At 49.3% G+C, this 18,532-nt stretch overlaps 1 protein-coding gene across 7 annotated transcripts; it reads left to right on the forward strand.

Annotated features, from left to right (window-relative positions):
* Positions 1-8: 8 nt before the first annotated feature.
* On the forward strand, positions 9-6,939 carry RINL (Ras and Rab interactor like). 7 transcript variants are annotated; one of them, XM_045532073.1, is made up of 12 exons: positions 9-87; positions 1,208-1,296; positions 1,489-1,648; positions 2,778-2,880; positions 3,539-3,611; positions 3,698-3,756; positions 4,088-4,237; positions 4,320-4,727; positions 5,065-5,358; positions 5,619-5,750; positions 5,837-6,088; positions 6,170-6,939. In XM_045532073.1, the coding sequence occupies exons 2-12, from the start codon at positions 1,247-1,249 to the stop codon at positions 6,184-6,186; spliced, it is 1,698 nt and encodes a 565-aa protein (XP_045388029.1). In that variant the 5' UTR covers positions 9-87; positions 1,208-1,246; the 3' UTR covers positions 6,187-6,939. The 7 variants fall into 7 exon arrangements, with proteins under 7 accessions (XP_045388029.1, XP_045388032.1, XP_045388027.1 ...); XM_045532071.1 differs by having other exon boundaries at positions 26-87; positions 1,030-1,296; XM_045532078.1 differs by lacking the exon at positions 1,208-1,296 and having other exon boundaries at positions 30-87.
* The last annotated feature ends 11,593 nt before the right edge of the window (positions 6,940-18,532 follow it).

The following is an 18,532-nucleotide window of genomic DNA, read 5'->3' on the forward strand; positions in this document are numbered from 1 at the left end:
AGCCCCGCCTCTTCCCCTGCCCGCTCAGCTTCCTCTCTGCGAGGAACTTTCACTTCCTGCTACTCCAGGCCTCCCCTCCGAGAACAGGTAGGGCCCCCAGGGACCGAGCATTGGGCACACTCCCCCCCCCCCCCCCCCGTGGTACCTACCAGGCAGCTGCCCCATCCAGCCCTGCCCGGCACCACCCACATCCTCCTCCTCGTCCCTGGGGACCCAGGTGGGCATCTGCCTCTCTCTCCTGCTCCCCCTCCCTGCTCTCCTCCCCTGCCCTCCCACCCAAGACAGGCACCTACCCCTGCCCTCCTAACGCCCTGCGCCCTGCGTTTCTGGCCAGTGGGCTGATTTGTTTGTTTAGTTGCTTATTATCCACGTGCTATACCCACCCAGGCGAGAAAGGAAGGCCCTGGGGACAGAAGCCTGTGCTGTCCATCTCCCTCTCCCAGGGCCCGGGTGATAACCCACCATCGGGCTCTGTACCTGGTCAAAAGCTGGGTCTGACGGATGGATAGGTAGAGGGAAAAGTGTGTGATAAAGCATGAAGAGTAAAATGCTAATGGTAGAATCTAGGCAGTGGGCATACGATGTTCCCTGTATAGTTCTTCCAGCTTTTCTGTGCATTTGAAAAATTTCATAATAAAACGTTGGAGGAAAAGATTCAAGGGCCCCTCCTTGGTGTGGGAAGGGAGGAAGAGGGGATATTGTGCTACATTTGGCAAATACATGAGTACTAGACTGCAGTGGCTCACGCCTATAATCCCAGCACTTTGGGAGGCCGAGGTGGGAGGATCGCTTGAGGCTAGAAGTTTGAGACCAGCCTGGGCAACATACTGAGACCCTGTCTATACAGAAAAAAACAAAATGCATGGAGTGCCTACCATAGGCCAAGAGCTTTTCCAGGCACCAGATTTTGGCAAGAGCGGTTACTCAGTTGGTTCCATTCATATGGCCTCATTGCTTGTTAAAATCTTGAAATATTCGCTACCACTTGGTAAATGGCTCTTGTTTTGTGTCCTCTCCCCCGATCCCAAGGCACACTGGCCTGTTTCTTGGGGTCCCCAGATCTCCCCAGCATCTAGGACTAAAGAGTTAACCCCTGGGACAGCAAGAGGCCCCATTCTGACTGGCCAGGGTCTCTGCCATATTGGTTATAAATATTCCGAATATTACCCGCGGGTGGAGCAGCTGTGAGTCTTCTCTTCCCTGCCAGAGGCCAGACCATGGCTGCCTGGCTTCCCGCCTCCTAAGGATGGCCCAGCCAGAGGACAAGGCCTCTGCACCCCCCACCGAGGGAGAGAGGTGAGGGCTACTGGAGTGAGGTCTCCACCTGGCACCCCTGGATCCAGAAACCCCTTCCACTCAATGCCCACCCCCACCACAGGACCCTAAACCTCATCCCTGACCTCTGGTCCTGGGCTGCCCCTTCCTGCACCTTTGAGCCCACCTCAGTGTCCAGCCGACCTCTGACCTCCTCGACCCTGCCCATTGCAGGGGGGTCCCATCACAGGTGAATGGAGCAGGCGACACCCCTCTAGGGGTCCTCAGCACCCCAGAGTCACATCTTCGCCTACAGAGGACACGGGGGGTGTGGCAGGTCCCAGAACTGGGTGCCCAGGATGCAGAGGCCCTCGTGGAGTTGTGGCCACCGGGGGTGAGTCATCACAGCTGGGGACTCGTTCTGACGCTGCCATGGCGTCCTGTGTCAGTCAGGACCTGCTGGTTACTAGGAACAAACAACACACAATGGGCAAAGCAAAAAGGCTAATTATCGTTCATATGACTGAAAAAGACAGAAATAAAAGTTTTAGGAAGCTCTGGATCCTCAGCTTCAAACAACTTAGGAATTTCTCTTCATCCCATTTCTTGGCTTTGCTTTCAACTGTGGGGAATTTGGGATATTTGGGACTACAAGTAACAAACACCTGTTCTATAGTGACTTAAACAAACAGCCATTATCTACCCTAACCAGAAAGGCAGCTGCTGGCTCTAGTTCCGCGGCTGTGTGCCGCCAAGGCCAGCTTCCCCATTGTTCTCTTGCACCTTCACGGGTGCCCCCGAGTGCCCCGGGGCTGCCCAGGTCCAAGTGCATGTGCGTTCCAGGCAGGAAGAAAGGAGGAATCCACCAGTTGCGTCTGTTTCTTCTACCAGGAGATGGAAAAGCCTTCACAATTAGTTCAGAATATATAGATGGGGCCAGGGTAGCAATATTTTTAAAAGCTCCCTTGGGAGTTATACAGCCAGAGCTGAGAACCACTGCCTATATCAACCACTATTCACCTCTCCCGGCTGGGTTTAATGCCTTGAACAAGGAGTTCTGCAAGGAATCTGGGGTAGATCTGGAGAGGACAGCTAACAGGGTCTACCAGAGCTTCTTCCTCAGGAGAGCATTGTCCTTGTGGTAGCAAAAATGGCTGTCCCCAGCTCAGGGTGACATCCCACCAGCTTAGCAACACCACTGTAAAAAGAGACCTCTTTCCAAAAAGCTCCAGCAAAAATCCTGTGGAAGACGTCCATTGGCTTGCCATGGATCACATGCCCACCCCTGAACCAAACAGTGGGCAGAGAATACAGTCATCCTATTGGCTAGGCCAGGTCATGGGCCCACCCCTAGGGCTTGGGGGAAGTCGGTCCCACCCACAAGCACTGAAAGTAGGGAGAAGGTTTCCCTAAAGGAAATTTGGAGTGTGGAACCCAAAATAAGGGAAATGGATGCTAGGCAAGCGAAGGTGACAGACACCTACACACACCTTCACCAAGCTGACTTTGCCTCCACCCCCCAGAGTTTCCTGGTCATAGGACACGACCCCAGCCACGTCCTGGTGTTGAGGACAGGACCTTTGCCAGGAGAAGTCAACAGCTACCAGATCCAGAAATTTCCTGGAGGTGAGGCACCTCCCCCTGAGCTTCCAGTCCACAGTAAATTTATCAGCAAGAACTGTCAGCTTTATTTCCAAAACATCTCCTGAATTTTCCTGATCCTGTCTGCCTCTGTCACCCTTCCCTGAGCCACCGTCACCTCCTGCCAAGACAACTGCAGTAGCCTCCTCTCTCTTCCCTGCTCCTGCCCTTTCCTTCTTGCATTCCACTCTGAGTACGGCACTTAGAGTGGGATTTTCAATCATCAGTTAGATGTGATACGCCCCAGTCACATTCAATCATTCCATTTCATTCATAGCATTCAACACAATATATGCTGATCTTTATTTGTTTACTCATTTATTTTCTGTCTCTCCTCCCCTCAAAAAAGGTAAGCTACAGGAAGGCAGTGAACTTGTCTGCCTTGTAACAACTGTATTCCCAGTGCCTCGAAACGAATAAGTGCTCAATAAATATTTGTCTAACAAATGAATCCTATTTGCTGGCATGAGTGGGATGCAAGAGTAAAGACACAGGAAAAGATGGGGACCTCAAGGGGTGGAAACTCCCCTGTTCTGAAAGTCCCCTGGGGGGGGTTAGGAATGGGGAAGAGAGAGTCTCAGGGGAGGGAAGGCTGCCACCCACCAAGTTTTCTTTTTCATTCTTTCTTGTCCCCTCCCACTAGGTGTGTCCCTGAAATCTTCCAACCTCTGTATGCCAGACCTGCCCCATCTCCTGGCCTTCCTATCAGCCAGCAGGTACAGATCACCTATTAAAGGGGCTAAAGGGGACCCTTTCCTAAGACACTCCACCCACACTGTGGCTTCCACTTATCTATTCTCAGGGATGTTTTGCCCAGAACGCTGCTTTTGCCCCCTCTAGGGCCGGGCCATGAACACACAGGTGAGGCATGGTTCTCAGAAGGAGGAGAGGCCAACCTGCCAGCCTCCTGGGTCTGGGGGAATGGGACTTGAGGGGGCCGGAGGGAGCTGGGGGCCTGGCAGCCCCTGAAGGGGGAAGGGATGGGGCCTGGATTCCTGTGTCCTAACACAGAGGGTTGGCGGAGCAGGGAACTGGGGCTCCTGGACTCCTGGGCCTCAGTGACAAGGGGACTAATGGCCAAGCCTCAGCACCTGCAGCCACGAGGCTGGGGACTAAGTCTCCTGGTGCCCTGAAGAGACCAGGGCTGGTCCCTTGGCCACCTGGGACAACTTCTCACTTTTGCGGGCCCCAGATTCTCCGCAGGTTGGCAGGGTCCAGCTGGACGCCTCAAGGAGGGTGCTCTCTGTGGTCAACCAGCTCTACCTGGACACCCACAGAGACTGGGGTACAGAGCAGACCCCCAAAGAAATGGAGCCAGAGATGCCCCACGCACCTGAGCCAGGTTAGCTGGGGGAGGCCCTGGGCCCTGAAGGCTGAGGGAGCTGCTGCCCCTGTTCCACGGGACCCAACCGCCCCCCCATCAGCCCCCAGGAACGCCGCCCCTCACAGGGTCCCCTGGGTGGAAGGCCAGCGCAGCGCGGAAGTGCACCGTCCCAGCCCGGCTCTGGCCAGCTTGGTGGAGGAGGATGAGGACGAGGACAGCGACGACTCCAAAGATAAAGAGGAAGAGCCCGAGGATGTGCTGACCCTTCACGTCCAAGCTCTGGCCAGGGCCCGGTGCAGCTACGTGGCCAGGCAGTACCGGAGCCTCCGGGCGCGCCTCACCTCAGAGTCCGCGGGTCCCCACAGGCCTGGGGACCCAGCCACCGAGCTGCTTCAGGATGTGCGGCACCTCCTCACTGACCTCCAGGATCACTTGGCAAAGGACCCGAACATCAGGGCTGTCTTTGGGAGCAGGAGGCCTGGGGTGCCCCCGAAGGAGGAGGATCTCGGTAATGGGAGGACGGAAAGGGACCCCCACGGGCTCAGGGCGCCGTGGCTCGGCCCCGCACGTGTGGTGACATCCACCATCTTTCTCTCCATTGCGAGCACGCCTTCCTTTTTCCAATCACACGCCCTTTCCTACATACACCACTCCTCTGTCCCACGTGTGTCCCCACAGACATACTCCCTGTCCCCGTGCAAGTTCACACCCAGGCTCCCTCTTCCACACGTGTTCACACCCGTGTCTACGCTTGTGGCGACCTTCAGAAGCTAGGGAGGGGTGGCGGTCTGCCAGGGCGGGTCAGATCGGGGCCCTGCCCTCGCCTGTTCCCCTACCCCGCACAGGCCCCGCGGTGGAGGCGGCCGTGTGCCGGGCGGTGCTGGCACCCCTGAAGCCTGCCCTGTGGACGCGACTCCGCACGCTCCGCGTCCGGGAGCTGCGGCAACTGCGGCGGCGACAAATAGCCCTGCGGGCGGGGGCGGGGCCTGAGGGGAAGAGCCCCGCCCCGGCCCTGCGAAGCCGCATCCACGCGCGCCTCGCTCACCTCCACGCCGCCTGCGCCCCGCGCCGCAAGGTGGCGCTCCTGCTGGCGGTGTGCAGCGACGTCTACGCGGGCCTGGCTCGGGGTGAAAACCAGGGTAAAGGAGGGGTCGGCGTCTACCTGGGTGAGGAGCGGCTTGAGGGTCGGGGGAGCGAGGTAGGAGGTGTCTATGCGCACGTCGAGGGCGAGGGCAGCACGCGCTGGCGGGAGGCGCCTACGCGGTCCAGGAGATTCTGGTAGGAGGCGTTTGTAAGCGGGGCAAGGTGCAAGGGCAGCCAGCCCTCGGGGTCCTGGGGATCGGATGGAAGGTGTCTGCGCTGCCCATCCACCTCAGGACCTGTCCTCCGGCTCCCCCAGAGCCCCTGGGGGCCGACGCCTTCCTGCCGGCGCTGACGGAGGAGCTGATCTGGAGTCCGCACATCGGGGAGACACAGCTGGACGTGGAGTTTCTCATGGAGCTCTTGGACCCGGAGGAGCTGCGCGGAGAGGGTGAGCCTCCACCTCCAGAACGCCGGGACCCAACCGGGGGCGCCCCTAAGGTCGCCAGAGCCCCAGACAACAGCCTTCCTCGGCAGCAGGAGGCAAGGCAGGCGAGCTGCACGGGGACTTCGGGCGATCAGGGAAGCCAAGAGGGCCACGCCGACCTCCCCTTCTTGCCCCCAGCCGGGTACTACCTGACCACGTGGTTTGGGGCGCTGCACCACATTGCCCACTACCAGCCCGACGTGGGGCGCGCGCCCCAGGGGCTCAGCTCCGAGGCCCGCGCCTCCCTGCGCCAGTGGCACCGCAGGCGGACACTGCACCGACAGGACTGTCCCGGAGCCCAGGTGACCGCCCAACCAGCTGCAGACGGAGGGGAAGGTGGGACCTGTTGCTCTTCTGACCCAGCCTCCCCGCTCTCCCCACAGGCCGATCTGCCCTTTGAGGAGCCTTGGACGGCAGGGACTGTGACAGGGCCCACTGATGATTAGGGGCCTCAAACCCCTCTGCTCCGCAAGCAAGATGCGGAGGCACCTGGGAGCGCACCTGGAGCCACACCGACTGTTGACCCGGTCTACCGGCAGCAAGGAGAAGGAGGGGTCCCAGGAAAAGGGAAGGGCCCACCTCTGGGCCTTTGCACTGGCTGTTCCTGCTTCCTGGAATGCCCTTTCTAATAGCCACTCTGCTCCCTCCCTCCCCTCTTCCAGGTCTTAACACAGATGTCACCTCAGTGAGGCTCTCCCAGACACCCCTGTCTAAAACTGCAATGCCGCTCTCTTGACTCTCCCCAAGGTGGGCAGAATAGTGTCGCTGCAAAGGTGCCTATGTCCTGATCCCCAGAATCTGATTTTACTTTATATGCTCAAAGGGACTTTGCAAATACGATTATGGGGAGGTTATCCTGGATTCCGCTGGGCCCTGTGCACAGGGGCTGGAGGGAGTCAGGAGGGTCAGAGTTGGAGAAGGAGGTAGAGGTGGGAGTGACACAGCCAAGAGCCAAGAGATGAGACAAGCTGGACGCTCAAAAAAAGGAAATGGGTTTCCCCTGGAGCCTCCAGAAGGAACTCAGCCTTTGATTTTAGAATTCCAACCTCCAAAATGACTGTAAGATAATAAATTTGTGTTTTTTACGCCACTAAGGTTATGGCAATTTGTTACAGCAGCAATAAACTAATACCCTTCTTTTTGCTGATCTTTATTTTTTTCCATAGAGTTTATCACTTCCTAACACACTACATACTTATTTATTGTCTTAATTATCTGTAGTCTTCTCCCCTTTTGGAACAGCATTGTCCAATAGAAATACGAAGAAAGCTACATATGTAATTCTAAATTTTCCAGTAACATTTTAAAAAACTAAAAAGGAACAAGTGAAATTAACTTTAATAATAATATATTTGATTTAACCCACTCTGTCCCATACATTATCATTTCAACGTGTAATCAATACTAAAAAATTATGAAGATATTTAACAGTTTTTCTGGGTATGTGAGCTCAATCTTTGAAATCTAGTGTGTAGTTTACACTTCAGCACATCTCAGTTTGTATTAGCCACATTTCAAGTGCTCAATAGCTACATGGGGTTTATAGCTACTACTTTGATCAGTGCAGCCTTAGCATGTCGGCTCCAGAAGGCTGGGCTCTGTGTTGTGTTTATAGCTGTATCCTCAGTGCCTGGACAAGGACCTGGCACACAGCAGATGTTCAATAAGTACTTGCTGAAGGAATCAATCAACAAGGTTTCTGTAGTAGGCTGAAAAACAGCTCCCTGAAAGATACCCATGTCCTAATCTCTGAAATCCATGAATGTTACCTTATTTGGAAAAAAGGTCTTTGCATATGTTATTAGATTCAAGGTTTTAAAATGGATAGATTATCCTAGATTACCGATATGGACTCCAGATGGAATCACATGTATCTTTCTTTTTTTTTTTGGAGACAGGGTCTCACTCTGTTGCCCAGACTAGAGTGCAGTGGTGTCATCATAGCGCACTGCAGCCTCAAACTCCTGAGCTCAAGCGATCCTCCTGCCTCGGACTCCCAGGGTGCTAGGATTACAGGCGTGAGCCACTGTGCCTGGCCATCTTAACCATTTTTTTAAATTAATTTTTATTAATTTTTAATTTATTTTTTTTAAAACCCAATTAATGGTTTGTAAGGCATGACTTACCAGCCTCTTAGAAAGGAATTTGGGCTGGAGAAAAGGTCAGAGTTCAATCCTCAGCCTGTAATAGGAGGTGACTGCCAAATCTCCCTGCAAAGGTGCCTTTTTGCCTTCAAATTATTGCATCATCTGTGGGTGGCACCTTGAGACCCTGTGAATAACCTGTTCCCCAATAACTTTGCACCCAGTGCTTTTAGCACCTCTTCTTGATTATTGCTGAATCAATGGATTTATTTATACTATTACACCCTATTTATGGCAATTGACACTGGTTTTCCACTTCCTGGAGTGAAATGATATTTCCTGTTTAAATAAATGTGTTGAATTTTTTTCAAAGAGAGTTGATTTAAAGAAAACTGTTGGCCAGGCATGGTGGCTCACGCCTGTAATCCTAGCACTCTGGGAGCCCGAGGCAGGAGGATCGCTCGAGGTCAGGAGTTCGAGACAAGCCTGAGCAAGAGTGAGACCCTGTCTCTACTAAAAATAGAAAGAAATGATCTGGACAGCTAAAATTATATATATAGAAAAAAAATTAGCTGGGCATGGTGGCACATGCCTGTAGTCCCAGCTACTCGGGAGGCTGAGGCAGAAGGATTGCTTAAGCCCAGGAGTTTGAGGTTGCTATGAGCTTGACACCAAGGCACTCTAGCCCAGGCAACAGAGCGAGACTCTGTCTCAAAAAAAACAAATAAATAAAATAAAATAAAATAAAAAAGAAAGAAAGAAAACTGTTGGCTGGGCACGGTGGCTCACACCTGTAATCCTAGCACTCTGGGAGGCCGAGGCAGGTGGATCGTTGTAGCTCAGGAGTCTGAGACCAGCCTGAGCAAGAGCGAGACCCCATCTTATTAAAATATAAATAAATAAATAAAATAAAGAAAACTGTTAAGCAGTTTGGTGTACAGGTGATGCATGGATGTGTGGCAAAATGTGGAAGGGAAGACTCAAATGGCAGATGTGTGGGGTATCATGGGTTTAGGGCTTAGGGTCAGACTCGGGCTCCTGTATCCCCTGGAGCTCTGGGCTTCATGCTGGACGCCTCCTCTTGGGCTCTCACTCCCATCCTTTTCCATACTAGCCACAGTGTCGCCCCTAAACCTGCTCCTCCTTCTAGTTCCCATCTCAGGGGCCCTTGTGATTCCCCAGTCTCCAGGCCAGAGCCCGGGGCCTAGCCCAGGACGCCTCCCTCTCTCCCCTCCCCTGGCACACCAGCCCCATGGCCTGTCCACTCCGTTCCTGAGCATCGCTGTCCCACCCTCTGCTCCCCTCCCCTACCACAGCCCCACCCTGATCCAGCGGCAGCCTCCCTCACTCTTAGCCACCAGCCTTGGGGCCACTTCCAATTCCAGCCAACACAGCAGCCAGAGGGAAATTTTTAGGACAGATCGTAGGTTCACCTCTCAGGCCAGGAATTGGGTTTGTAAGAAATGCAATGTGATTTTTTATTAATCAATTTCTAGGTCAAGCCTTTATCCCACCGTAGTGGGAGGAAATTTTAACCTGGTACTTTTTAACCCCATAAGGTTGCGACATGCACCCTGGATTGTCACAGGGCCTTTTCACAGAAGTCACCTGAAGACAATCTCCCCTGCTGTCTCAAGGCCTTTTCTCATCCTGAAGTTTCACCCCTGTTCTCAGGCCAGTGGTCACCCAACTCTGTCTCAGTCCAGGGAAGAGGCCGAGTCCCTCCGTGGCCCGAGAGGCCCACTCACCCCTCACTCAGCTCTGGCCTCTCCTTCCTTCTTGGTGCTCCCTGAACCCACCACGCACCTGTGCACCTCAGGGCCTTTGCCTGCCTTTGCCTCTGCCTGGGACACCACTCCCCAGATGTCGAACTCCCTGCCTCGGTCAGGCTTCTGCCCAGGTGTTGCTCTCTTTATGATTCCTTTAAAAATACAACTCCCTACCTGTTTTATTTTTAATCTGATACCATACACCTGTGAACTAAATAAAATCATACACCTTTTGCTAACTGAACAGACCCCCTCTTGGCCAAAGAGAACCTAGAGAAACCTTAAAGCTGAGCTCCCAGCCATAGTGGGAGGAAATTGAATTGACAGGATGGGAGGTCAGACAGACCTCATTATACCCTTGCTAAGGGCCATCAGGCTTTTTTCTTTAAGGCCAGACTGAAACCAATCTCATGATCTACTCCTGATTTCTGGTTTTGGCACTACAAGGAACCAGCACTCTTTCCTGGTAAGAGACCATCAACCCTGGAACGGTCTTAACCAGTCCACAGAGCATGCGCAGAGAGGGCTTCCATGTCTGCTGCTTCACCTTTTGACACCAGAGGGCCGCCATTTTCTGAACGTGGACGCCGAAAAGGCGCACAAAACTCCATTGCACGTGTGCATGTTTCTCCTTCACAAATATTCATGACCCCTCCTATGGCTTATTAAATATGTATATTTGTCCCTCCCGCTCATTATAAATTCCTGTTTCCATTGTCCCTGCCTCAAAGCACTGGTTCCTGGCTTCTAGCCAGGGCTCTGCTTTCTATGCTGTCAAAATGGCCACCCACAGGCTGCAACCCTTTATGAGAAATAAAGCTCTCCGTTCCAAGTCTATGAGCCTCATCATTTTCTTCAGCTAACACATCAATGGTTCTTAACTGCAAACTGTTAAAAATGCAAATTCTAGAAATAAACTCAGACATATACATATGCCTAGACCATTCAATGGGGAAAGAATAGTCTTTACAACAAATGGTATTGGGAAAACTGGATGAATATCCACATGAAAAAGAATGAAGTTGGACCCTTACATATGCAAAAATTAGCTCAATATGGATCAAAGATCTAAACATAAGAGCTAAAATGATAAAACTCTTAGAAGAAAACTGTGAAATAATAAAGAAATATATTGTTATCTGCCTCCCCATTTCTGGCACAGAGCCCCTGAGTTCCTTGGAATCTTCTTGGTGACAAGAGCGTCTTTTGTTCTAATGAGGTGACTCTTGTAGGCTCCTGGATGGTGGCTAGTCACCAGAAGACTGACCCATGGTTAGAAGCTTAGGACTTTCCGTTCCACCCTCATTCTCCAGAGACAGGAAGAGGGGCTGGAAGTGGAGCTTTTTTTTTTTCCTTTTTTTTTGAGACAGAGTCTCACTCTGTTGCCCCGGCTAGAGTGCCGTGGCATCAATATCACAGCAACCTCAAAATCCTGGGCTTAAGCAATCCTTCTGCCTCAGCCTCCCGAGTAGCTGGGACTACAGGCACGCGCCACCATGCCCGGCTAAGTTTTTCTATATATATTTTTAGCTGTCCAGATCATTTCTTTCTATTTTTAGTAGAGACGGGTCTCGCTCTTGCTCAGGCTTGTCTCGAACTCCTGACCTCGAGCGATCCTCCTGTCTCGGCCTCCCAGAGTGCTTGGATTACAGGCATGAGCTACCGTGCCCAGCCTTGGAAGTGGAGTTAATTGTCACTTATGCCCACGTGATAAAACTTCCATAAAAATCCCTGAACCGTGAGTTCGGAGAGTTTCCAGGTTGTTGAACACAAGGGCCCGCCAGGAGGGTGGCGCACCTCAACTCAACGGGAACAGAAGTTCCTACACTTGGGACACCTCCAGATCTTGCTCTATGTATCTCTTCATCTGTATTCTTTATTATGTCCTTTATTAATATAATGAATAAGTAAAATGTAAGTTAAGTGCTTCTCTTGTGTTCTGTGAGCCATCCTAGTAAATTAATTGAACCCAAGAAGGGGGTTGTGGGAAAACCAAAGCCTGTTGATCAGAGGTACAGGTTAAAACCTGGGGCTTGTGATTGGCAGCTGAAGTGGGGGACAGCATTGTGGGACTGAGCCCTCAGATAGTTAAATTGAAATAACTAACTCCAGTTAGTTAAATTGCGTTAAATCATAGGACACCCAATTGATACCAGCTGGAGAAGTGTATGAGGAAAAACCCTTACACATCGGTGTCAAAGTGTGTAAGAGTTAGGAAAACAATTTGTTTAGTTTTTTTGTTTTATGGTTTTTGGGGGGTTTTCTTAGGAAAAAAGAAAGCTCAGAGCAGTCTGAGCTATGTGAGGTTTGCAAAATTTATCAGGCCCAGAGAGACAAGAATGTGAGATCTCAGTCACACCACCCCCAACCCACGCCCAAAAGCCTTTGTTTAAAGGTATTCTGTCCCTGACTAGCTCCTTATCTTCTGGTTCCTGGAATTTGTGAAACAAAGAACAATGTTTAGCTTATCAATAGCTTGTATTTTAATGTAAATTCTTAGTAAACGATTTAGGAACTGGCTCTTTTTTTCCTTTAAAAATCTACTGTGGGCAGAACCTGTAATCCCAGCACTTTGGGAGGCCAAAATGGGAGGATCACTGGAGGCCAGGAGTTCAAGATCAGTCTGGGCAACATAGTGAGACCCCATCTCTACAAAAAGTAAAAAATTAGCCAGGTGTGATGGTCAGCATCTGTAGTCCCAGCTACTTGGGAGGCTGAGGCAGGAGGATTGCTTGAGCCCAGAAGTTTGAGGTTGCAGTGAGCAATGATCATGCCACTGCACTCCAGCCTTGGTGACAGAGTGAGACCCTGTCTCTAAAAAATAAAAATAATAATAATAATAATAAATAAAAACCCACTTGTAACTGCTGCTAATCAGATCACATATTCAGGACAACTTGAATTTATGTTCCCTAATTGCATTCCTCAAGGTTGGCCCAAATAAACTCTCTACTTATATTAAATTTGCCTCAATTTTTTTCCCTCTAGGTCAACAGAGGAAAAGCTTCATGACATTGGATTTGACAATGATTTTTGGTAAGGGGTTAATATCTAGAATACATAAAGAACTTCTAAATTTGGCAACAACAAAAGAACCCCATTAAAAAATGGGCAAAGGACTTGAATAGACATTTCTCCAAAGAAGATATACAAATGGCCAATAAGCACATGAAAAGATGTTCAACATCACTAATCATTACAGAAATGCAAATCAAAACCACAATGAGATAGCACTTCACATCAGTAACAAAAAAGAAAACAAGTGTTGGCTAGGATCTGGAGAAACTGGCACCCTTGTGCACTGCTGGTGGGAACATAAAATGGTGCAGCCACTGTGGAAAATGGTACAGCAGTTCCTAAAAATGTTAAGCATAGAATTATCATATAAGCCAGCAATTTCACTTCTGGGTAAATACCCAAAAGAATTGAAGGCAGTGACTCAAACAGATACTTGCACACCCGGATTCATAGCAGCGTTATTCACAATAGCCAAAAAGTAGAAACAATTCAAGTGTCTACTGAAGGATAAATGGATAAACAAAACATGGCATATACATCCAATGAAATATTATGCAGCCTTAAAAAGGAAAAAAATGCTGTCACATGCTACAACATGGATGAACCCTGAAGACATAAGCTAAGTGAAATTAGCCAATCACAAAAGGACAAATATTGCGATTCCACTTACTGAGGTAGGTAAAGTAGTCAAAATTCACAGAGACAGAAGGTAGAATGGTGGTTGCCAGGGCCTGGGGAAACGGGGAATGGAAAGTTATTATTTAATGGGTACAAAGTTTCAGTTTGGAGTATGAAAAAGCTCTGGAGATAAATAGTGGTGATGGTTGCACAACAATGAACTGCACACTTAAAAATGGTCAAAATGCAGCCTGAGCAAGAGTGAGACCCCATCTTTACTAAAAAAATAGAAAGAAATTAGCTGGATAACTAAAAATATATAGAAAAAACTAGCCAGGCATGGTGGCACATGCCTGTAGTCCCAGCTACCTGGGAGGCTGAGGCAGGAGGATCGCTTGAGCCCATGAGTTTGAGGTTGCTGTGAGCGAGGCTGATGCCATGGCACTCTAGCCCAGGCAAGAGAGTGAGACTCTGTCTCAAAAAAAAAAAAAAAAAAGGTCAAAATGATAAATTTCATTTTATTTTATTTATTTTTTAATATGGAATGCTACACAAATTTGTGGACCAAAAGAAGCCAAACTCTGTAAAATAATTTTAAAGAGATTTATTCTGAGCCAAATTTGAGGACCATGACCTGGAGCCACGCCCAAGAAGCCTTGAGCAAGTGGAATCGCTGTGGCTGGGTTACAGTTTGGTTTTACACATTTCAGGGAGACAGGAGTTACAGGTAAAGTCATAAATCAATACATGGAAGGCATGCGTACATTAGTTTGGCCCGGAAAAGTGGGCCATCTTGAAGCGGGGGCTTACAGGTTATAGGTGGATTAAAAGACTGATGGCTTGTAATTGGTTAAAGACTTGAAGCTTTGTCTAAAGGCTTGGAATGTTTTAACATAAGGAGCCATTTATCAGAGACAAGCCACCTGACATATATTTGTTGTGTAAATTGAGGACCTGCAGGTTTGTCTTGCATTCCCTTAGGCCTGTTAATGGGTTACACAGCACGTCCTCAAGAAGGGAGGAGGGCATGATGAGGCATGTCTGACCTCCATCTTGGTAGGCAATTTAGTTGTAGGATATTCCTTTGGCCATGATGGGGAGGGGGCCATTCAGTCAGTCGGTGCGGGGGTGAACCTTAAGGTTTTATTTTAGTTCACAATACTATATAATTTCTTCCTGGAAAATGCAAAGTAATCTACAGTGACTGAAAGCACACAAGGGATCATCTGGGGCTGTTTGTGTGTGTGTGGGGGGGGGGGTAAGAGACCGACGGTTTACAAGGATGCTTGAGGAAATTTCTGGGGATGGTGGATAGTGTCATTATCTTGATTGTGGTAATGGCTTCACACATGTATACCTAAATCAAAACTCATCAAATTGTACACTTTTTTTTTTTTTGAGACAGGGTCTCATGCTGTCATCCCGGGTAGACTGCAGGGATGTCACGATAGCTCATTGCAACCTCGAACTCGTGGGCTCAAGCGATCCTCCTGCCTCAGCCTCCCAAGTAGCTGGGACTATAGGTGTGTATCACCACGCCCAGCTAATTTTTTCTATTTTTGGATTTTTCTTCTATTTTTGTTAGAGATGGAGTCTTGCTCTTGCCCAGGCTGGTCTCCTACTCCTGAACTCACTTGATCCTCCTGCCTTGGCCTCCCAGAGTGGTAGGATCACAGGCGTGAGCCACTACACCTTGCCAAATTGTACACTTTAAATATGTGAGTTTCTTGTATATCAATTACACCTGAATAAAGCTGGGGGTGGGGGCAGAGGAAGGGGGGAAAGTGTCACAACTGTGTAATGCAACTGAGAAATTTTCCTCTATGGGACTGGCTTTCCCCACTGGCCCCTAAGGGCATCTGAGTTTTCAATCTGAGGCCCAATAGACCATGAAAGTATTTCCTCTTGGAGCCTGAAGAGGCTTTTAAAAAAAGATGAAGAAGAAAGCAGCTGGCCTAGTTCTGCTTTTGGGAGCTGCACATTTCTCTCCTGGGACCCTGAGTCCCAGGAGATGAATGTTTTGAATGGTGGAAGAGAAAACTGAGACTCTGCGTAGGAAATAAAGAACCGCAGCGGATGGGAATGAGGCTGCTCACCTGGTACAGGTGGGAAGGCAGAGTGGGCAGGTGAAGACAGCGGGGGGAGGGTGGCTTTGGAAGCAGGAAGAAGGTTATGGCTGGGAGTGAGGATGGGGGAGGAGCTGCTAGAGGTTTGAAGAACAGTTTTGATATGTCATCCGGCAGAGTCAGGACACCAGGGAGATGGGGCAATGTTGCTGGGCAGCACTGTGGGCCCACACGAAGTGGGTAGGTTTGAATTAAAGGTGAGAGCAGTTAGCATGGGTGCACATTTTCCCCCATCTACATGCAGCTGCAAAGATGCAGGCATGCAATAGGTGGAGCCTTAAATTTAACAAGGATTGGGTTTTTGCCAGGTGAGTATGTGGAGGGGGGAGGCGGCAGAGAATGTGTGAGGGGGTGATTATAATGGTTGGTAAAGGAATTTAATCAATGTGCAGACATAAGGGGGCTGAGGGGCTGTGGAAAGGTCATGGGGCCGTTGGATTGTTGGAGTTGAGGTTTTGGACGGAATGAACTAGAAAGACAGGATACAGTGGGGCAGTGAGTGAGATGCATGCAATTGAGATTCTGAAGAGGCTGAGGTTACTGAGGCAGATCTAGAGTTGACCATGGGAGGAAGGGGTTGGGGGGGACAATACCATCACTGGAGGAGAGGTCAGGGGACCGAGAGGCCAGAGTGGTCAAATGATTATCTGCCAGGCTGTGGAAATCACCAAGAATGATAACAGAAGTGGCATGAGAGGCAGTGAGCGGGAAGCTACAACCATAGGGAAGTGAGTAGCGATCACCAAGTCATGAATGGCTAAACGAAATGTGGAACTGTCTAGTTATACAGGGGAATGTTATTTGACCATAGAAAGGAATGAATTACTGATACATCCTACAACATGGGTGAACCCTGAAAACATGCTAAGAAGCCAGACACAAAGGGCCACATACTGTACGATTCCATTTATATAAAATGCCCAGGCCGGGCGTGGTGGCTCACACCTGTAATCCTAGCACTCTGGGCGGCCAAGGCCGGAGGATCGCTTGAGGTCAGGAGGTGGATACCAGCCTGAGCAAGATCGAGACCCCGTCTCTAACAAAAATAGAAAAAATTATCCAGGGGTGGTGGCATGTGCCTGTAGTCCCAGCTACTTGGGAGGCTGAGGCAGGAGGATGGCTTGAGCCCGGGAGTTTGAGATTGCTGCCAGGTAGGCCGATGCCACAGCACAATAGCCTGGGCAACCGAGCGAGACTCCATCTCAAGAAAAAACAAAAAAAAAGAGAAAGAGAAAAAGTGAAATGCCCAGAATAGGCAAATATGAATGGACAGAAAGTAAATTAGTGGTTGCCAGGGGTTGGGGCGGGTGACTGCTAAAGGGATGGAGTCTCTTTTGAGGGTAATGAAAATGTTCCAGAATTAGACAGTGGTGAGGGTTGCACAACTTTGTAAGTATACTAAAAACCACTCAAGTGTACACTTTAGAAGAGCAAATTTCATGGTATGTGATTTATATCTCAATAAATATTTTTTTTAGCCTAAAACAATCTGATGTTGTCACTCTGGTTTTTAAACTCAGTGAAAAGGCCAAAATCTTCATCCTCAGGGTGTCCACTAGGGACACGCCCCATCACCTCTCTGACCCTGGTCTCCTCTCACTCAGCCCATCACTTGCCAGCTACACTGGCCTGCCTTCAGTTCTTCCTTCAGGGCTTTTGCATTTCTAGCTCCTTCTGCCTGGAATGTTTTTTCTCCAGCTCTGCCCTTTCCTCTTCCCACCTGAACACACACACACACACACACACACACACACACACACAAACGATTCACTTTCAATCAGATAAGCATAAAGAAAATGAAAATTAAAACCAGTTTTTACATCTTAGATTGACAAATGTAAAAAATTGTGCAGCTTTGAGATGGTGCGGAAAATACTTTTTTAATATAGTAATGCAGAAAATTCAAATTGTTACAGTGTTACTGGAGGATAATTTGGTGAAATCTTTCAAAATGCAAAATGTACCAACTTGCAATCACTTTAGCAATCAACAACAAAAAGATACATTCTGCCTGGTGCGGTGGCTCACACCTGTAATCCTAGCACTCTGGGAGGCCAAGGCAGGAGGATTACTTGAGGTCAGGAGTTCGAGACCAGCCTTAGCAAGAGAAAGACCCTGTCTCTACTAAAAAAAATAGAAAGAAATTATATGGACAACTAAAAATATACATATATAAAATTAGCCAGACATGGTGGCGCATGCCTGTAGTCCCAGCTACTCAGGAGGCTGAGGCAGGAGGATCACTTGAGCCCAGGAGTTTGAGGTTGCTGTGAGCTAAGCTCACTCTAGCCTGGGCAACAAGGCAAGACTCTGTCTCAAAAAAAAAAAAAAAAAAAGATACGTTAAAAACACCATTTGTTTGGGAAAAATTAGAATGGAAATTCCAAAATACTGTAGGATACAGCTAAATCACATGGTGATAAGAACCAACAGGCAGATAAATGGGGAGCCTAGATGATAACTGTGTACGGAGGCTAACTACCCTGGAGTGCTCAGCAGGTGACATTGGAGCCAAGGTCTGTCAGATGAAAAAGAGCAAATAACTGGGAGAAGAGCATCTAGGCAGGGGGAACAGCAGGACAAAGGCCCTGAGGCAGGAATGAGCTTCGGGCATTTAATGACCAGGCAGTGTTTGTGCCATGTGGAGAACAAGTGGAAAGAGGTGGGCATGGGTTTAGAAGGATCTGCCAGTGTTGAAGGTCAGATTAAACCTTGTGGGGTGTTCAAAGGGGAGCGACATTTTCTGCACTCCTTATGACCACCCCAATGAAGGTGCCATCCCCCTAAGGCAGGGGTCCCCAACCTATGGTGAGTTGTATAATTATTTCATTGTATATTACAATATAATAATAATATGAATAAAGTGCACCATAAATGTAATGCGCTTGAATCATCCTGAAACCATCGCTCTCCTTGTCAGTCCGTGCAAAAATTGTCTTCCATGAAAACCAAAAAGTTTGGGGACCCTTGCCCTAATGGATGAGGAAGAAGCCCAAAAAGTCTAAATCACTTTCCCAGGGCCACAGAGCTATAAAGTGCAGCGTCTGTATTTGAACCCCAGCAGTGTGGCCCCAGAGCCCGTGCTCTTAACCTCCATTCCATACCACACCCCCCTAACCCTAGTAGGCTCT

Source organism: Lemur catta, chromosome 19 (assembly GCF_020740605.2).
Source record: "Lemur catta isolate mLemCat1 chromosome 19, mLemCat1.pri, whole genome shotgun sequence".
NCBI lineage: Eukaryota > Metazoa > Chordata > Mammalia > Primates > Lemuridae > Lemur > Lemur catta.